This window comes from Bos indicus, chromosome 22 (genome assembly GCF_029378745.1).
Source record: "Bos indicus isolate NIAB-ARS_2022 breed Sahiwal x Tharparkar chromosome 22, NIAB-ARS_B.indTharparkar_mat_pri_1.0, whole genome shotgun sequence".
NCBI classification, from domain to species: Eukaryota; Metazoa; Chordata; class Mammalia; order Artiodactyla; family Bovidae; genus Bos; species Bos indicus.
In genome coordinates this window covers 42,353,004-42,373,112 of record NC_091781.1, presented here as the reverse complement: position 1 = coordinate 42,373,112, position 20,109 = coordinate 42,353,004, and the positions used below count along the sequence as shown (strand labels likewise).

The 20,109-nt window shown below is 37.4% G+C and overlaps 1 protein-coding gene across 5 annotated transcripts in view; it reads right to left on the bottom strand.

Moving 5' to 3' along the window:
• CFAP20DC (CFAP20 domain containing) overlaps positions 1 to 20,109 on the bottom strand; it is a 268,987-nt gene that overhangs the window by 136,173 nt on the left and 112,705 nt on the right. For all 5 annotated transcript variants that reach the window (XM_070776415.1, XM_070776414.1, XM_070776416.1 and 2 more), the window contains exon 6: positions 1,389 to 1,545. In XM_070776415.1, the coding sequence (XP_070632516.1) occupies positions 1,389 to 1,545 (157 nt within the window). The remainder of the gene's footprint in view (positions 1 to 1,388; positions 1,546 to 20,109) is intronic.

Genomic DNA, 20,109 nt, shown 5'->3' with positions numbered 1-20,109 from the left:
TGTACAGGCCATGGGGTCACAAAGAGCTGGACTTGACTGAGCGACTTTCACTTTTCATTCACTCATAGCTTTGAGGCTGTTTAAATCCTTTGTTGTGGAGTTGCTATTCTTCCAATTTGAAGGTCCCTTTCCAAGAGATTCATTCCAAATGCAGCTGTAGATTTCTTGTGTCCAGGGGAGGAAGTGAGTACAGGATCTTCCTATGTCTTTGTATTGAACCCTCTCCTAAGGACAGTCAGTTCTTCATCTCCCGAGGTTCTATGCTATGAATCTTACGGGTAAATCCCCCTGTAAAACTAAAAGTTTCAGCCTTCTCTGCTCTTTTCAGTTGTCACGTCTCAATCTGACAAAATTTACGAACATCTTTTATGTTTTGTTGTCTCCTCTTCACCCTGGTGGGTTTATACCATTTTTATTCCCATGTTATAATTTTATTGCAGCTTTAGAAAGAATCAGAGACAAAAACATGTATTTAATCTGTCAAGTTTTGATACACTTTATCCTTACATTTATTAAAAATTTCAATTAGGTTATCATTTACCTCTTATGATCTGATATGGAATTCACCCAAATTTATCTATATTTCTATAAATTTTGAATTTTCTTATTAACTGGGTACTATTTTTTTTTTAATGAAATCTTTGACTTTCTTGTACAGCCTTTAAGTGGTATATAAGATGACTAGCCATACTTCCTGGCTTTTGATCTCTTTGGGGAGCTGTAAATGCATTGCTGTGTTTTATTACCAAGTGAATTTATAGGCACAGTGTTCTGTTCCACAAACACTCATCCAGATGCAGCACAAATCTAAAGTCTACAATATAAACTTCTAAGAAATCACTTTTGCCATCTAATGTGCAGTCCTATTTCCTGGGCTTCTAGGAGAATTGATTTTGTTAAAAGTAATCCCAGATGAAAATAAAAAGAAGCAATAGTAGTCCCTCAATATTTTAGTTGTTTAAGATATCTTAGCAGGATAGTTTGTACTGCCTTATGAATTCTAGATGGCTCTGTTTCCTGCAGAGTACAGTTATTAACAATTTAGTGAGTAGTTACTGTATATATTTCCAGTCTCTTTAAAAATCATATGAGGAATATCTCAGCCATCCTTCTATCTTACCATGATCATTAGAAAACTATTATTATTATTTCAGTCAAGATGAATATGCTTTAGAGACCTGCTGTATAACACTGTAACTATAGTCAAAATAACATTCATTAACAATAAAATTTGTTAAGATAGACCTCATGTTAAATGTTCTTTCCACAATTAAATAAAGATAAATTAAAAAAAAAGAAAAACACCTTATACTCTTACTTTCCAAAGACATGTCTATCTTTTTTAAAAACTGGAGAACTAAAAAATCTTGATAGTAGTTTGAACATACCATCTTTATCAGCAGTGTCTTGAGGCTTGTATTTTAAAGTGAAGATCTTTCGTAGCTTACAGTTCGCTGAGACAGTAATTCCATCCAGTGACTGGAAAACTGCTCCTTTGAATATTTCATTGGTAAATGCCACCAAGTCAATGCATAGATTGCACCACTAAAATTAAAAAGGGAAAGAGGAGTAAGTACTTTTTACAATCACATAAATGAAGAAGCCATCTTAAAAGTGGAAAGTTCAGCGATTTGAGGCAATCAACCGGGTCAACCAGCCCCAAAACCAATTTTTCCCTTTAGGTAAATCTATCTGTTTTGGCTTCAATTTTCTTAAAAACTATTTTGATTCTTCCAAAGAAATCATCATACTATGAACTACACATTGGTTACCTGGCTACAGAGTTCCTATCATGAATCAAGGCTTTGACAACTTAAGAGAAATAACCCTAGATTTGTAGGCAGTTAACTGCAGATGGTTTAGACCACTTAAATTTTGAAAATCAGAGATAAGTAGCCAATTGTTCCTTCAAGAGGACTAATTTGATCACAATTAGCCACTTATATTTGTTTTTTAAAAAAGCACAGATGAAATTGAAATTGGAAACTGGGTCTAAAGTGTGGCCAGTGCTGTCTACTTACCAATTAACCTATTGTACAGAAATAGATTCTTCTAAGGAATCTGTAATTATGCCTTGTATTTGCCAGTTTTTAAAGTACTCTTGCAGGGCCTAATTTCTGTCCATTAAACAATTAGAACCCTCAATACTTCAGCAGATGAATTCTCTAAATGGTCTTACTGAGTTAAAGAAAAAGAGAAAATAATCATTTAGTAAAAAATTAAGACATTTAAAACTGCAGGACAAAAGCAGAAAAGAGAATTTTTGAAGTTAAAAGAAAAGCAGTATTTAAAATGGTCTGTGCTTATAATAGGCTCTTCCGTTATCTGCTTAGAAGCACATTTTATATAAGGTCTATTTTATTAATTATCAAAATCAAGATATATATTAATTGACAAAGGAAATATAATGTCATTTTAAAAGTCAAATTCCATTTAAGAGTCTTGGTTTTAATATGGTTGAGAATCTGAGTTTGTTTCCACAGTACAAGAGTAAAAAAGAGTGCAGTAAAATATTGATTAAACATGGAAAATTATTTTCTTTGCAGATGTCTCAACAGTAACATCGTATTTCCAGGTGATGGGACCGTTCTGATCTTTTTTGGGGGAAAGGAGCCTGGTGTAATGAAAGGTAGGAGGTAGGACTGAGTGTAATAAAACGAGGCTGGCCTAACAAGCAGGAGGCACTCTCCCGGAAGATGTGGGAAGTAATGTGGGATAGGGCCCTGAGGCCAGGTTGTGGAGTTGTTGGAAGATCAAGAAGAGAAATGTGGACTGCAGAGGGTCAAGTGCCACTGTGGTTCTTGAAGGAGAATGTAAGAAAAGTAGGGTAACTGGGAAGTCTGAATTAACCTCAGTGAAGGAATATTTGGGGCGGTAAAAGGGTACTGGGGGAGAAGGCTGAGGTAGAATACAGACAGACAGAGGCAGACCAGTTAGTTCCCATCAGTCATTTAAGCATGAAGTGCTAGCATAGGAAGTGAAATGCACGGGACAAATTCAGTATGTATGCCATATGGCGAAACACTATGGCTTGGTAAAAGCACGCTGTATGGAAGTTTTGGGGTTTTCAGCTATCTAACAATAATTATTAATATTATTATACAAGTATTATTGTTGCAGAAACCAGTAATTGAGAAACCAAACACCACACTTGAAGAGTTGAAGAACTCAGGTTTATTATGCCAGCGGGCCCAGAGAGTTAACACTCTAAGCTCTGAGCCCTGAACAAAAGGGTTACAGAGTTTTTATAGACCTACTCCAGTGGGCAACACTAGCTGCTAATAGGCTGGTTTAAGGAACAGTGATCAAGATGCGGAGGGGGATGCTTGACCTTTACATGGACAGGCATGATTAACCAAGTTTGCAGGGGCTGGGCAATTGCAAAGAGCAGGACAAGGGTGAGTAAGATAAGTTCCAGACTGTAGTATTCTAAGTCCGCACTTTCTGAGACTATGTGACCTAAGTGATCCAGACTTTGCAAGGAGCAAGCTGAGTTACAGAGGCTGGAGGTTACGTGAAATTTTAACTTTTCCTTTTCATTATGATTATCGTTACAAATTTTGGTCCTACTCCTTAAAAATTTAACATTATGCCCCAATTTCAATCTTTCAGCTGGTTTGTCCCATTAGTAATCACATTTATCCATTCTCTTTCATAGGTTGTTGTTGTTTAGTCACTAAATTGTGTCTGACTCTTTTGTGACCCTATGGACTGTAGCCTGCCAGGTTCCTCTGTCCATGGGATTCTCCAGGCAAAAATACAGGAGTGAGTTGCCATTTACTTCTTCAGTGGATCTTCCCAACCCAGGGATCAAACCCACATCTCCTGCTTGGCAGGTGGATTCGTTACCACTGAGCCACCAGGGAAGCCTTCATATAGGTGCTACATGCTTATCAGGTGTTGAGACACTGGGCATAGCTCCAAGGATAGAGCACTGAATAAAACTCCTTCCAGTCTGGGAAGGAAATCAGACATGTGGCATCTGTTATGTACAGTGAGTACAGAGGGCGGGAAGGTGGGGATGTTCAAGAAAGGCTTCTTTTAAAAAAATAAAAATTTTTTTTTATCATGACAGTGTATGCAAATATAAGTTAAATATAGTGCCAATAGTTTTACACAAAATGTAGCCCTCTGTCACTTTTTCACTCATCCAATCATACTGTCAACTCTTAACCATTCCTTCTCATTGTATTTTTAAATAATACTTCTCGATTCATCAATTTTGGACATTTATCTGCTGACTTATTACGGTAAATAAGACTTTTAGCTCATTTACACACCTTAATTTCCGACTTCTTCCTCCCAAGATAATTATCTCTCATTCTCTTTCTCCCTTTTCTTTAAAATATATATTCTGTGTTCTCTTTATTGTGACTATGTAACTATTATGAAACCTGAACCAAGTGTAGCTCTATGATTACCTTCTCCCCCTATACAAGTTCTTCATATTTCCACAGTTAATAACTGCTTTTAAAATTATCTCTTTTTTGAAATAAATATTTTAAGTCTCTCTACATTTAGAAAATGCTTGGAGGTGACATCTGAGTTTGGTTTTGAGCAATTAATAAGCATTTCCAGGGCCAGGGAGGCATGGGAATGTGCTGGGCAATTTTTTTTCTCAGGAACCTGCCCCTTTATTCTCTGCTTAGATGAACTCTCCAGTTGGCTGCATCTGAAGACCCCACTGGACTCTGCCAGCTCTGCTTGTAATTGGAGTCCACTTCCTTCACACACTGTGAGTACAGGAAACCAGGCCCTTACCTACTAAATGCTTTTCTCCCCCCATACAGCTTTACTGAGAAATAACTGACATCACTGTACAAGTTTCAGCTGTGCAGCTTGATGGTTTGATTCACTTGTATTGTGAACTGATTACTACAACAGGTTTAGTTAATATTCATCATTTCACACAGATACAGTAAAATGGAAAAAGATTTCTTTTTGTGATGAGAACTCTTAGGATCTACTGTCTTAACAGCTTTACTATAGTTCATCAGCAGTCATCATGTTGTACATGACAACCCTCAGTTCAGTTCAGTTCAGTTGCTCAGTCGTGTCTGACTCTTTGCAACACCATGGACTGCAGCACGCCAGGCCTCCCTGTCCATCACCAACTCGTGGAGTTTACTCAGACTCATGTCCGTTGAGTCAGTGATGCCGTGCAACCATCTCATCCTCTGTCTTCCCCTTCTCCTCCTGCCTTCAATCTTTCCCAGCATCAGGGTCTTTTCAAATGAGTCAGTTCTTTGCATCAGGTAGCCAAAGTATTGGAGTTTCAGGTTCAACATCAGTCCTTCCAATGAATATTCGGGACTGATTTCCTTTAGGACGGACTGGGTGGATCAACTTGCTGTCCAAGGGACTCTCAAGAATCTTCTCCAACACCACAGTTCAAAAGCATCAATTCTTCTGCACTCAGCTTTCTTTATAGTCTAACTCTCACATCCATACATGACTACTGGAAAAACCATAGCCTTGACTAGACGGACCATTGTTGATAAAGTAATATCTCTGCTTTTTAATATGCTGTCTAGGTTGGTCATAACTTTCCTTCCAAGGAGTAAGCGTCTTTTAAGTTCATGGCTGCAATCACCATCTGCAGTGATTTTGGGGCCCAGAAAAATAAAGTCAGCCACTGTTTCCCCATCTATTTGCTATGAAGTGATGGGACCAGATGCCATGATCTTCGTTTTCTGAATGTTGAGTTTTAAGCCAACTTTTTCACTCTCTTCTTTCACTTTCATCAAGAGGCTCTTTAGTTCTTCTTTGCTTTCTGCCATAAGGGTGGTTTCATCTGCATATCTGAGGTTATTGATATCTCTTCCAGCAATCTTGATTCCAGCTTGTGCTTCATCCAAGCAGGGTGACAATATACAGCCTTGATGTACTCCTTTCCCGATTTGGAACCAGTCTGTTGTTCCATGTCCAGTTAAATTGAACAGTTCTATGAAGACCTACAAGACCTTCTAGAACTAATAATTCAAAAAGATGTCTTTTTGATTATACAGACTGGAATGCAAAAGTAGGAAGTAAAAAAATACCTGGAGTAACGGGAAAACTTGGCCTTGGAGTACAGAATGAAGCAGGGCAAAGGCTAACAGAGTTTTGCCAAGAGAATGCACTGGTCATAGCAAACACCCTCTTCCAGCAACATAAGAGAAGACTCTACACATGGATATCACCAGATGGTCAACACCAAAATCAGACTGATTATATTCTTTGCAGCCAAAGATGGAGAAGCTCTATACAGTCAGCAAACACAAGACTGGGAACTGACTGTGACTCAGATCATGAACTCATTATTGTCAAGTTCAGACTTAAATTGAAGAAAGTAAACTAGACCATTCAGGTATGACCTAAATCAAATGCCTTATGATTATACAATGGAAGTGACAAACAGATTCAAGGAATTAGATCTGATAGACAGAGTGCCTGAAGAACTATGGATGGAGATTCGTGACATTGTACATTGATTAAGACCATCCCCAAGAAAAAGCAATGCAAAAAGGCAAAAATGGTTGCCTGAGGAGGCCTTACAAACAGCTATGAAAAGAAGAGAAGTGAAAGGCAAAGGAGAAAAGGAAAGATATACCCATCTGAATGCAGAGTTCCAAAGAATAGCAAGGAGAGATAAAGTCTTCCTCAGTGATGAATGCAGAGAAATAGAGGAAAACAATGGAATGGGAAAGACTAGGATCTCTTTAAGAAAAGTAGAGATATCAAGGGAACATTTCATGCAAAGATGGGCACAATAAAAGACAGAAATGATATGGATCTAACAGAGGCAGAAGAGATTAAGAAGCAGTGGCAAGAATACACAGAAGAACTGTACAAAAAAGATGTTCATGACCCAGATAAATGAGGGTCTGATCACTGACCTAGAGCCAGACTTCCTGGAATGTGAAGTCAAGTGGGCCTTAGAAAGCATCACTACGAACAAAGCTAGTGGAGGTGACGGAATTCCAGGTGAGCTATTTCAAAATACCTCATCCTAAAAGATGATGCTGTGAAAGTGCTGCACTCAATATGCCAGCAAATTTGGAAAACTCAGCAGTGGCCACAGGACTGGAAAATGTCAGTTTTCATTCCAGTCCCAGAGAAAGGCAATGCCAAAGAATGCTCAAACTACCGCACAATTGCACTAATCTCACACTCTAGTAAAGTAATGCTCAAAATTCTCCAAGTCAAGCTTCAACAGTACGTGAACCGTGAACTTCCAGATGTTCAAACTGGATTTAGAAAAGGCAGAGGAACCAGAGATCAAATTGCCAACATCTGTTGGATCATCGAAAAAGCGAGTTCCAGAAAAACATCTACTTCTGCTTTATTGCCCATGCTAAAGCCTTTGACTGTGTGGATCATAACAAAATGTGGAAAAATATCATCCCTACGGTTAAGATAGAAGTGCCCACCCCTGCCTCCCACTGTGTCTAGTCTGTGTCTGATGTCTTTTCTATGAGTTTGTTGTTGTTTTGCTTAGATTCCACATGTAAGTGAGGTCATTCAGTATTTGTCCTATATTACTTATTTCACTTAGCATATAATGTCTTCAAGGTCCATACATGTTTTTGCATTGGGTAGGATTTTCTCACTTTCTTATGGCTGAAAAATATCCCATTGTACATATATACCACAGCATCTTTATTCATCCACAAATGGACACTTAGGTTGTTTCCATGTCTTGGCTGTTGTAAATAATGTTGCAGTGACTATGGGGGTGAAGATATCTTTTCAAGTTAGTGCTACTGTTTGCTTTGACTACATCCCAGAAGTGGAATGCTGGATCATTTGGAAGTTCTATTAAGTTTTTGAGGCACCTCCGTACTGTTTTCCACATGGCTATACCAATTTATAATCTTATCAACAGTGCACAAGGGTTCCCTTTTCTCTACATTTATACATATTTATCTCTTGTCTTTTTGATGATATCCATTCTAACAGTAGGAGTTGATGTCTCATTGTGGTTTTAATTTGCAATTCCTTAGTGACTAGTGATGTTGAACATTTCCCCGTGTATCTGTTGGTCTATTGTATATCTGCTTTGGAAAAATGTCTATTTAGGCCCTTTGCCCACTTTGCTGCTGCTGCCAAGTCGCTTTAGTCGTGTCCAACTCTGTGCGACCCCATGGACTGCAGCCTACCAGGCTTCTCCGTCCATGGGATTCTCCAGGCAAGAACACTGGAGTGGGTTGCCATTTCCTTCTCCAGTGCATGAAAGTGGAAAGTGAAAGTGAAGTCGCTCAGTCATGTCTGACTCTTAGCGACCCCATGGACTGCAGCCCACCAGGCTCCTCCATCCATGGAATTTTCCAGGCAACAGTACTGGAGTCGGGTGCCATTGCTTTCTCCCTGCCCACTTTAACTGATTTTTTTTTTTTTGCTATTGAGTTATATGAGTTCTTCATATATTTTTGACATTAACTGCTTATCAGATGTATGGTTTGCAGATTTTTTTCTCTATTTCATAGGTTGTCTTTTCATTTTGTTAATGTGTTCTTTTGTTGTGCTGAAGCTTTTTAGTTTGATGTAGTCCTACTTGTTTACTTTGGTTTTGTTGCTTGGATTTCAGGTGTGATTTACACACTTTTTATACATCCCAAATCAAACTGCTTTTATTTCCTCTGCCTAGATTAATGCTTCATGAAAAGTACTCAACAAATAATGGTATGCATATGTGTGTAAGCGTATATAAAGATAAGCATATAAATACATGCCTGCACACATATTTTCAGTCTTTCACTTTATCATCATTCAACAAACCTCATAAATGTGTAAGTACTGATAAGTTATTTACTGAATCTATCTTTTAGAAGTACAGATGGGAGTAGTTCTTGGAAAAGATGAGGATAACTTTCACAAATCTTCCTTGGTTAGAAGAAATAGAGGTTTGTTGCCTGCTTTTTGGAAGGAAAGTTATGACCAACCTAGATAGCATATTCAAAAGCAGAGACATTACTTTGCCAACAAAGATTCATCTAGTCAAGGCTATGGTTTTTCCTGTGGTCATGTATGGATGTGAGAGCTGGACTGTGAAGAAGGCTGAGCGCCGAAGAATTGATGCTTTTGAACTGTGGTGTTGGAGAAGACTCTTGAGAGTCCCTTGGACTGCAAGGAGATCCAACCAGTCCATTCTGAAGGAGATCAGCCCTGGGATTTCTTTGGAAGGAATGATGCTAAAGCTGAAACTCCAGTACTTTGGCCACCTCATGCGAAGAGTTGACTCTTTGGAAAAGACTCTGATGCTGGGAGGGATTGGAGGCAGGAGGAGAAGGCGACGACAGAGGAGGAGATGGCTGGATGGCATCACTGACTCTATGGATGTGAGTCTGAGTGAACTCCGGGAGTTGGTGATGGACAGGGAGGCCTGGCGTGCTGCGATTCATGGGGTCGCAAAGAGTCGGACACGACTGAGCGACTGATCTGATCTGATCTGAAGCTGATATTTGGAAAGGTTACAATTTTCATAAGCTTTCACAAATAAATCATTATTTTTATCATTTCTGTGATATATTTTCTGAAGTTATGGAAAAGTGTTCTGAGTTCTCTGCTACCAACAGGTGGACTATCTGAATTACAGTTGATCTTTATAAAATATTTTCATTATCACTGGGGATCATTCACACTTAAAATCCCCCTTTTCTGACATTTTCTTGATCTCTAATCACTTTACCCCTATGTGAAACTCTAGTCCAGCAAGGAAGAGCTCCTGATATAAAATATTTACAATTACAGGTCCTTGAGAAATAAACACAGGAAAAACACAATTCTTGATAGAGAACAGACAGTTCTGCTTAGTTTGTTGCTTGGATTAATAAGAGAGTTTATGCTATTTAATTTCAACATGGAATTTTCCATGAAAGAATTGACTGGCAAAGGGTGAAATCATGATTCAAAGAATTTAACTTCTAGTTTTTACTGAAATGTTTTGGCAATATGGCTTCACTGTATTGGTGAAACACACACACACACACACACACACACTCAATGCATGCAATAATAAGCTCTTGGTTGTCCCTGAATTTTTTTGATTGTTAACAGTACACAAAGCTAGCCAGCAATGCCTTGCTAAAAAGAAATAACAAACAAAAAACTACAATTTTGTAACCCAGCAATTCTAAAGTACATCTCTTTCCAGAATTTTAGAACTTCTTTCTGTTTTCATGCTCCCAAAATAACAAAAAAAGAAGCTTTTAATACTTTTATTCTTGTGCCTTTTAAAATAATTTTTCACTTCAGTTTTAACTTGTCAACAGAAAATTTGCTTACAATGACTTTGTCCATCTTTTTTATCAACATATTGTGTTTATTAAGTGATGCAAGCTGAGAGACTGAAATAGTAATTTCCACATGGGCAGGAGAAGTAATTACCTATTACTAATTAAAAGTAATTTCCCCATGAAAAGCAAGTCACTGCAACCCCTTAATATGGAAAGCATGTAGTTGAGGACTGGGATTTGGGGCTGCCAATGTAGCTCATGACTGCATCAACAAAAACCAAGTTCCTTGCAGAAGTACCATCACTATACCTGTTCAGCAATCAATTCCTACCTCCCAATTCCTACCCTCCTTCAGCAAGCTCTCTCTTCCTCAAATAGCTGTCCCATCAATCTCTTGCTAATCCTCAAGTCGCCCTTTCACTGTGCCCTTAGAAATCCATGCTACTGAAAAGTACTTATATTCTCTATATTCTTTTAAGGGTCCTACGAGCTTCCCACATGGCACTAGTGAGTGGTAAATAATCCATTTGCCAGTTCAAGAGATGCAAGAGATTTGGGTTTGATCCCTGGGTTTGAAAGATTCCCTGGAGAAGGAAATGGCAACCCACTCCAGTATTCTTGCTTGGGAAACCCCATAGACAGAGGGGACTGGTGGGCTACAGTCTATGAGGCTGCAAAGAGTTGGACATGACTGAACACACATACAGTTTAACAGTCCTACACACTTTACTTTAAATGAAACCTGGCTTTTCTCTGAGGTATTACTTCTCCTTCGTCTAGAGTTGAAGTTCACTTATGGAGTTTACCTGTGGTTCTACAGCCTTCAGTTCTGAAGCCATGGGACCGTGGCACTGGGAGAAAGTCTGCTCTTCTGACTGTGAAACCCTACCTTCTTTGAAACCTGAGGCATTGCACAGACAGGCCCTTCCATCCTTTCAGCTTCACATCACCCTCCACTCACTCCTTATACCTCCTCAGACATACCACTTGAGAACACACACTTGAGTAAAACCACACCATCCTATACACATTCTTGGAAAACACTGGGACCAGGCTCATCTTACCTTCTGATATACTGTTCGACACACTAAAAGTCCCTTAACCGCCTTTCCTTCAAAAGTCTTCCTCTCCTCTTTACTCCTTAATCCAGTCACATGGTCACATCTTGAGATTTAATTTCATTACTCTGAAATACTTAAAAAAATTTGAACTATATTCTGTTTCTTAATCTGGCAACTCTTTCCAGTTAACCTCTAGTGACAACACCTTTTAAATATATTGCTCCCAGGGATGCAAGAATTTGGGCTCTAGAGCCAAACTGTCTGGATTTGGATTCCAGTTCTACCACTTACTAGTTATATAATCTTTGCAGTTATGTGTTCTCTCTGTCTCTCTTTCCTTATTTGTAAAATGGTGATAATAATGACGCATCTCTCATAGAGTCTGTTAGGACTAAATGTTTAAATACATGTAAGCACTTCTAATAGTGTCTGCTGCTGCTGCTAAGTCGCTTCAGTCGTGTCCGACTCTGTGCGACCCCATAGACGGCAGCCCATCAGGCTCTGCCGTCCCTGGGATTCTCCAGGCAAGAACACTGGAGTGGGTTGCCATTTCCTTCTCCAATGCAGGAAAGTGAAAAGTGAAAGTGAAGTCGCTCAGTCGTGTCCGACTCCTAGCGACCCCATGGACTGCAGCCTACGAGGCTTCCCCGCCCATGGGATTTTCCAGGCAAGAGTACTGGAGTGGGTTGCCATTGCCTTCTCTAGCATATGGTAAACGTTCAATGTACATTAGCCATATAAGCTCTCTGACTTTCACACCATGAAATGCAGACTTTGAGATACAGTTTAATGAGTTTTGACCATCTCATACATCTGCATACCATAACTCATAAAGGTACACAACATTTCAATCACCCCAGACAGATCTTTTGTGCATCTTTTCAACCAGTCTCCACATTCATACCTTTTAAGGGAAAGCACTAATTTCTCTTACCGTAGATTAATTTTGTCTATTTATATAAATGAAATCACAGTAAATGGCTTCTCACACTCAGGCTAACATCTGAGGCTCATCAGTATTGATGCATGCGTTGGTAGTTTGTTCTTGTTTTGCTGAGTAGTACCTCACTCTGTGCATAGAGCACCATTTGTTTGGTCTTCTGCTATTGGACTTTTGAGTTATTTCAACATTTTGGCCATCATAAATAAAGCTGTTGTGAAATGCAAATTTGTATATACATATTTTCATTTCCTTAGATAGACAGCAAGAAATAGAACTGTTGAATCAAAGGGCAAATATTTAACTTTATGAGAAACCTCCAAAGGTATTTTCAAAGTAGTTATACCATTTTCCACTTACACTAGACATTCATGAAATTGCTTTACATCTCAACAACATTTAGTATTTCTTGTCTCTTTTAGCCATTCTTAGTGGGTGAAGTAGTAGAGGTAACTTTTTTTAACTTGTACTTCCCTGACTGATAGTATAGAGCTTTTCTTCATATACTTATTTAATCAACTGTAAAAATCTCTGTTGAATTATTTTTGCCTTAAAAAAGTTATGTCTTTTCATTATAGAGTTGTAGGATCTAGTCTCAATAAGTCTGTTGTCAGTTATATATATTAAGAATATCATCTCCCATTTTGTGGCTTGCTTATTCATTTTATTAATATCTTTTTGATGCATAGTTTTAAATTTCATTGAAGCCTATTTTGTCAATTAATTTCTTAATTATGGTTAATGCTTTCTGGGCCCTAAGAAATATCTTAAAGTAGCTTTTTGTATTTACATTCAGATCTATAATCCATCTCAAATTAATTTTTGTAAATGGTATGAAGTATGGGCTGAGGTTCATTTTTCTTTCTTGTATATAGTCAGAATTTCCAGTTCTCAAAAAAAAATTTTTTTTCTCTGCCTATTGAAGTGTTCTGATGCTTTGGTTGATGTATACATGTGTGGGTATTCTGAACTTTTTATTGGTATCTATGCCAGGTATATAATATCTTGATTACTGTAACCTTATATGAAGTTTTGAAATCATGAGATATAAATTTTACTTTTTGAAAAGGTTTTGGCTATTCTTGGACCTGTGAATTTCTTTGTAAATTTTAGAAGTAGCTTATTAAATTCTGAAAAAAAAAAGAAAAAGCAGCAGCCTGATGGGACTGTAATTGGGATGAGACTGAATCTACAGATTTACTGAAAAAGTATTGGCATCTTAACAAATATAGTCTTCTCATTCATTAACAACGTGCTCCCGTTTATTTAGGTCTTCAATTTTTCTAAGCAATGTTTTACAGTTTTCAATGTAAAAGGCTAACATATATTTTGTTAAACTTACTCTTGAATATTTTTGATGCTGTTGTAAATGTCTTTAAAATTTATAAAGTTTTTAATTTTCCACGCTATGAATACATCTATATAGAAATATAAAATTGATTTTGGTATACTGACATTGTGTTCTGTGACCCTGTTAAACTCACTTATTTTAACTAGGTTTTGTTTGGTTTTTGTAGGTTCCCTAGAATTTTCTACAAGATGGTTATGTTGTCTGCAAAAATAGAAATTTTTACTTATTTTTCAATCTGTATGCTATAAAATTTCTCTTTGTTATCTTATTGCACTTGCTGGGGGACTTCGAATACAATGCTGATCAAAAGTTGTCAGAGTGGATATCTTTGACTTGTTCCCCATCTGAGGAGTAAGTACTCAGTATTTCATCATTAAATATGATTGAATTGTAGGTTTTTATAGTGGTCTTTGATCAAGCTGAACAAGTTTCCTTCTGGTAATAGTTTGATGTGAGTCATCACAATGGCTGATGAATTTTCATCAATTGATTTTTCTACATTCACTGAGATGATTTTACAATTTTTTCCCTTTATTCTGTTAACATTATAAATTACACTGACTAATTATGAAATTGTAAGATTAACCTTGAATTCTTGGATAAACACTACTTGGTCATGATGTTAAGGATCCATATGTCTATGCTCACAAGTGATTCTGATTTATAGTTCTCTTTTGGGAATTACATTTCCTGGTTTTGGTATAAGAATTATGCTAGCCTCATTTTATTAAGTGAACTGGAAAATGTTATTTCTCCCTTATTATCTAAGAGCATTATTTTTCCTCAAATGTTTGGTGAGACTTACCCATAAATCTATCCGAACCTGGATTTTCTTTGTGGCAATGTTTTAAATTACAGATTCATTTTCTAAATATAGATATAAGGCTACTCAGATTTTCTACTTCTTTTAGTATCAGTTTTAGTAATTGTTTCTTTGAAAAAATTTTCCTACTTCATCTGCTGCTGCCAAGTCGCTTCAGTCGTGTCCGACTCTGTGCGACCCCTTGGACTGCAGCCTACCAGGCTTCTCTGTCCATGGGATTCTCCAGGCAAGAACACTGGAGTGGGCTGCCATTTCCTTCTCCATACTTCATCTAAATTGTCAAATTTATTAGTATAAAATTGTTCACACATGCATGTGTGCTCAGTCGCCTCAGTCATGTCTGATCCTTTGTGGCCCTATAGATAGTAGCCTGCCAGGCTCCTGTGTTAACTGGATTCTCCAGGCAGGAATACTGGAGTGGGTTGCCATGCCCTACTTCAGAGGATCTTTCCAACCCAGAAATTGAACCTACATCTTCTGTACTGCAGGAGGATTCTTTTATCCACTGAGCCACCTGGGAAGTTCAAAATCGTTCATAATATTTCCCTATTTCCTTTTCCTTTACATCTCATCTTCATACTGACATTGTGTGTGTGTGTGGTCTGTCTTTTGCTTGATTAGTCTAGGTTTGTCACCTACTAAATAGTTTTTAAAAATCCACACCTGGTTTTATTGATTTTTTTCTCCATTGTCCATTTTATTGACTTACTCTCTTGATTACTTCTTTCTGAATACTTTAGATACCTGTAATGCATCTCACAAATTTTGGTATGCTTTAACTACTAGTTAAAATCAGTAAAATATCAGTTAAATTATTTTCTAATATTCCCTGTAATTCTTGCTTATCTATAGGTTATTTAGAAGTATGTTGCTTTATTTTCAAGTACTTGGGGATTTTTCAATTACCTTTTTTGTTATTAACTTTAATAATCAAAGAACATACTTTGTATAATTTCAGTCTTTTTAACTTTGTTGAGAATAAAACAGCCTAATATATCATATATATTGGTGGAAATTCAATGTGCATTTGAACACAGTGTTACTCTGCAGCTGTTTGAGTAAACATTCTAGACATGTCATATAAGTCAGGTTGATTGATAGCATTTTTCAAGTTTACTGATTTTCTGTCAATTTCTGAGAGGGGAGTGTTGAAATCATCTATAATTGAGCATTTATTTTTCTTCAGTTCTGTTAGTTTTTGCTTCATGCAATTTCAAGCACTGTTATGAGGTGTGTACATATTCAGGATTGTTCTATCTTCTACATGATTTGATCCCCTTATCCTTATGTCCTTATGTTCCATGTCCAGTTCTAATGGTTGCTTCTTGACCTACATACAGATTTCTCAGGAGGCAGGTCAGGTGGTCTGATATTCCCATCTCTTTTAGAATTTTCCAGTCTGTTGTGATCCACAGTCAAAGGCTTTGGCGTAGTCAATAAAGCAGAAATAGATGTTTCTCTGGAACTCTCATGCTTTTCCAGTGATCCAACGGGTGTTGGCAATTTGATCTCTGGTTCCACTGCCTTTTCTAAATCCAGCTTGAAAATTTGGAAGTTCACAGTTCACATACTGTTGAAGCCTGGCTTAGAGAATTTTGAGCATTACTTTGCTAGCATGTGAGATGAGTGCAATTGTGTGGTAGTTTGAGCATTCTTTGGCATTGCCTTTCTTTGGGATTGGAAAGAAAACTGACATTTTCCAGTCCTGTGGCCACTGCTGAGTTTTCCAAATTTGCTGGCATATTGAGTCACAGCATTATCTTTTAGGATATGAAATAGCTCACCTGGAATTCCATCACCCCCACTAGCTTTGTTCATAGTGATGCTTCATAAGGCCCACTTGATTTTGCATTCCAGGATGTCTGGCTCTAGGTGAGTGATCACACTATCATGGTTATCTGGGTCATGAAGATCTTTTTTTGTATAGTTCTTCTGTGTATTGTTGCCACCTCTTCTTAATATCTTCTGCTTCTGTTAGGTCCATACCATTTCTGTCTTGTATTGTGCCCATCTTTGCATGAAATATTCCGTTGGTATCTCTAATTTTCTTGAAGAGATCTCTTGTCTATCCCATTCTATTGTTTTCCTCTATTTCTCTGCATTGATCATTGAGGAAGGCTTTCTTATCTCTCCATGCTACTCTTTGGAACTCTATATTCAAATGGTACATTTTTCCTTTTCTCCTTTGCCTTTTGTTTCTCTTCTTTTCATAGCTGTTTGTAAGGCCTCCTCAGACAACCATTTTGCCTTTTGCATTGCTTTTTCTTGGGATGGTCTTGATCACTGCCTCCTGTACAATGTCACAAACTTCCGTCCATAGTTCTTCAGGCACTCTATCAGATCTAATCTTTTGAATCTGTTTGTCACTTCCACTGTATAATCGTAAGGGATTTGATTTAGGTCATACCCGAATGGTTTTCCATACTTTCTTTAAGTCTGAATTTGACAATAAGGAGTTCATGATCTGAGTCACAGTCAGCTCCCAGTCTTGTTTTTGCTGACTGTATAGAGCAGAATTCTCCATCTCTGGCTGCAAAGAATATAATCAATCTGATTTTGGTATTGACCATCTGGTGATGTTCATGTGTAGAGTCTTCTCTTGTGTTGCTGGAAGAGGGTTTTTGCTATGACCAGTGCGTTCTCTTGGCAAAACTCTGTTAGCCTCTGCCCTGCTTCGTTTTGTACTCCAAGGCCATATTTGCCTCTTACTCCAGTATGTCTTGACTTCCTACTTTTGCATTCAAGTCCCCTATAATGAAAAGGACATCTTTTTGGGGTGTTAGTTCTAGAAGGTCTTGTAGGTCTTCATAGAACCATTCAACTTCAGCTTCGTCAGAATTACTGCTTGTGACATAGACTTGGATTACTGTGATATTGAATGGTTTGCTTTGGAAATGAACAGAGATCATTCTGTCATTTTTGAGATTGCACCTAAGAACTGCATTTCAGACTCTTCTGTTGACTATGAAGGCTACTTCATTTCTTCTAAGGGATTCTTGCCCACAGTAGTAGATATAATGGTCATCTGAGTTAAATCCACCCATTCCAGTCTATTTTAGTTTGCTGATTCCTAAAATGTTGATGGTCACTCTTGCCATTTCCTGTTTGACCACTTTCAATTTTCCTTGATTCATGGACCTAACATTCCAGGTTCCTATGCAATACTGTTCTTTACAGCATCAGACTTTACTTCCATTGCCAGTGACATCCACAACTGGGCATTGTTTTTGCTTTGACTCCGTCTCTTCATTCTTTCTGGAGTTATTTCTTCACTCTTCTCCAATAGCATATTTGGCACCTACCGACCTGGGGAATTCATCTTTCAGTGTCATATCTTTTTGCCTTTTCATAGTGTTCATGGGGTTCTCAAGGCAAGAATACTGAAGTGGTTTGCCATTACCTTCTCTGGTGGACTACATTTTGTCAGAACTCTCCACCATGACCCATCTGTCTTGGGTGGCTGTACATGGCATGGCTCATAGTTTCATTGAGTTGGACAAGACTGTGGTCCATGTGATCTGTTTGATTAGTTTTCTGTGACTGTGGTTTTCATTCTGTCTGCCCTCTGAGGGATAAGGATAAGAGGCTTATGGAAGCTTCCTGATGGGAGAGACTGACTGTGGGAGAAACTGACTGTGGAAGAAAGTGGGTCTTGTTCCACCAGACATTTACCCTGTTGGTAACACAACTACTTTGCCAATTCCAAGTGCCAGAGTAATTCAGTGCCATTTTCTCCCTTTGTTTTTTTTTTTTTTTTTCTCTCACTGATTTAACTCCTGAAGTATCTTTTATATGTCCTTCTCCTCTACTTGCTACTATACTCATTTTCAGGTTAATTATGTCTCACCTGGATTTTGCACAGACTTTTAATTGGTCTCTCTGCCTCCAGCTATTTTTATTCTGACAATGTATTCATTTTCTAGAACACAGATGACATTATGAAACTTCTCTATGTTAACATTTAAAAAGAAATCTCTAGTGGACTGAAAAACAAACTTTTTATCATGGCTGTTAAGGCCCTTCATGATTTGTTTCATCCGCCCTTCTTTTCCAGCATTGTGAGTCTGTACATTCTCATTATATATCCCAGTTAAGGGATCAAACATGACATGAACCTCCATGCTTTCATTTGTGTGTATTCACAATTTAGCTCCAGTATCTCCACTTAGAACAAGCTCAAACTTGGCTAGGCAAGTCTGATACTTCCTTTTACCGGCATTCCCCACCTAAGACTAGTTTGGTATTAACACAGTCCATCATCATTAACTGTGTACACGGTTGCCTCCTCTGCCTACTATAATCTCCTTGATGAAAAGACTGTGTTTCATTCACCTCTGGATTCATTTGTCACAGACCTTGGCCTACAGAAGGGGCTCAACAAACATCTGTTCACTGAAACAAACTGCAAATTTAGACTTTTATTATGATAACATATTCATAAATTATAAAACATTGATTCAGGTCAAGAGAAAATAGTAAAATGGTAATAAGTATGAACTAACATTAACTAAAGCACTTACTATGAGCTTGGCAAGGTTCTAAGTAATAACTTATTTAATACTAGCAACTCTATAAAGCAGATTCTGTAGTTGCTATGACCTAACCTATGAGGAAACTGAAGCACAGAGAGATAACTGACTTGCCCAGGGGCCCAAAGACAGGAAATGACAACTAGGAGTCAAACCCCCTACAATCTAGCTCTGGAGGCCCACACTTTAACAATATCTGCCTGTTCATATGATTTGAAAAGACAGTGATCCTTATACTAGGTAATCATTCATTTCTCGGAACAAACATTTTTATGTGTAGTTGTTCCCACTACACATAACCATTCAGGGTCAGCAGAGAAAAGCATGAAAGTGCTCTTCTTTGCCCAAATCTCTTCAACAACCATACTAGACAGGTGAATGGAGTGAAAAACAGATAATAAATAATTTGCACATGAAAACATTTACAAACTGTCAAATTTAAGTACCATAAATACTATTTTGGATTCTAGGTTAGAATGATCTTACTGAGAAGCCATTCTCTAATTATATATTGAATATAGATCTAAAAAGTCTGTCTCCCCCTTTCTCTGTTCATTCATTGACACTCATGAAATTAAATATTGTTGAGAATGAAAAAATTTCTAAATAATTGGGTCTATGGGAAAAATAATCTTTAAGGAAAAAATTTAAAAACAATATGCCACACTTTCAGTTTGTAATAAAATCTATAACATATTCCATCAGAGTTGTGGTACAAGAAAATACAACTCCTAAAGAGTAATTCTATCTATTTAAATGACAAACAGTGGGTGTTGAGTGGTAAAAATTACTAAAAGAATTTGGTGTTGTAATTTATCATACTACTTTGTTATATCGCCAATGAAAGATTCATTTTCAGCAGTATCTCATCCTCAGACTTCCTATTCAAATAGAATTAAATTCACTGTACATTAATACATACTTTGGTGGCAAGACATTGATGTTCATCTGATACCATCACCAACTAATTGAAATTATATTAAAGAAGAAGTAAGATTGATTTCAGTGAGTCCTGACTAAGTGGCTACCTCCACTGTTTAATAGGATGGTTATTAACTTTTAAAATTGCTCTTGTCATTGAAAACCTAAATTAAAAGTATAAAATATTATAAGCTAAATGTTAAGATGAATCCATCATAATTAAGAATAACATGAAAAATAAAATTTTTTATTAGATAGGGTGAACAT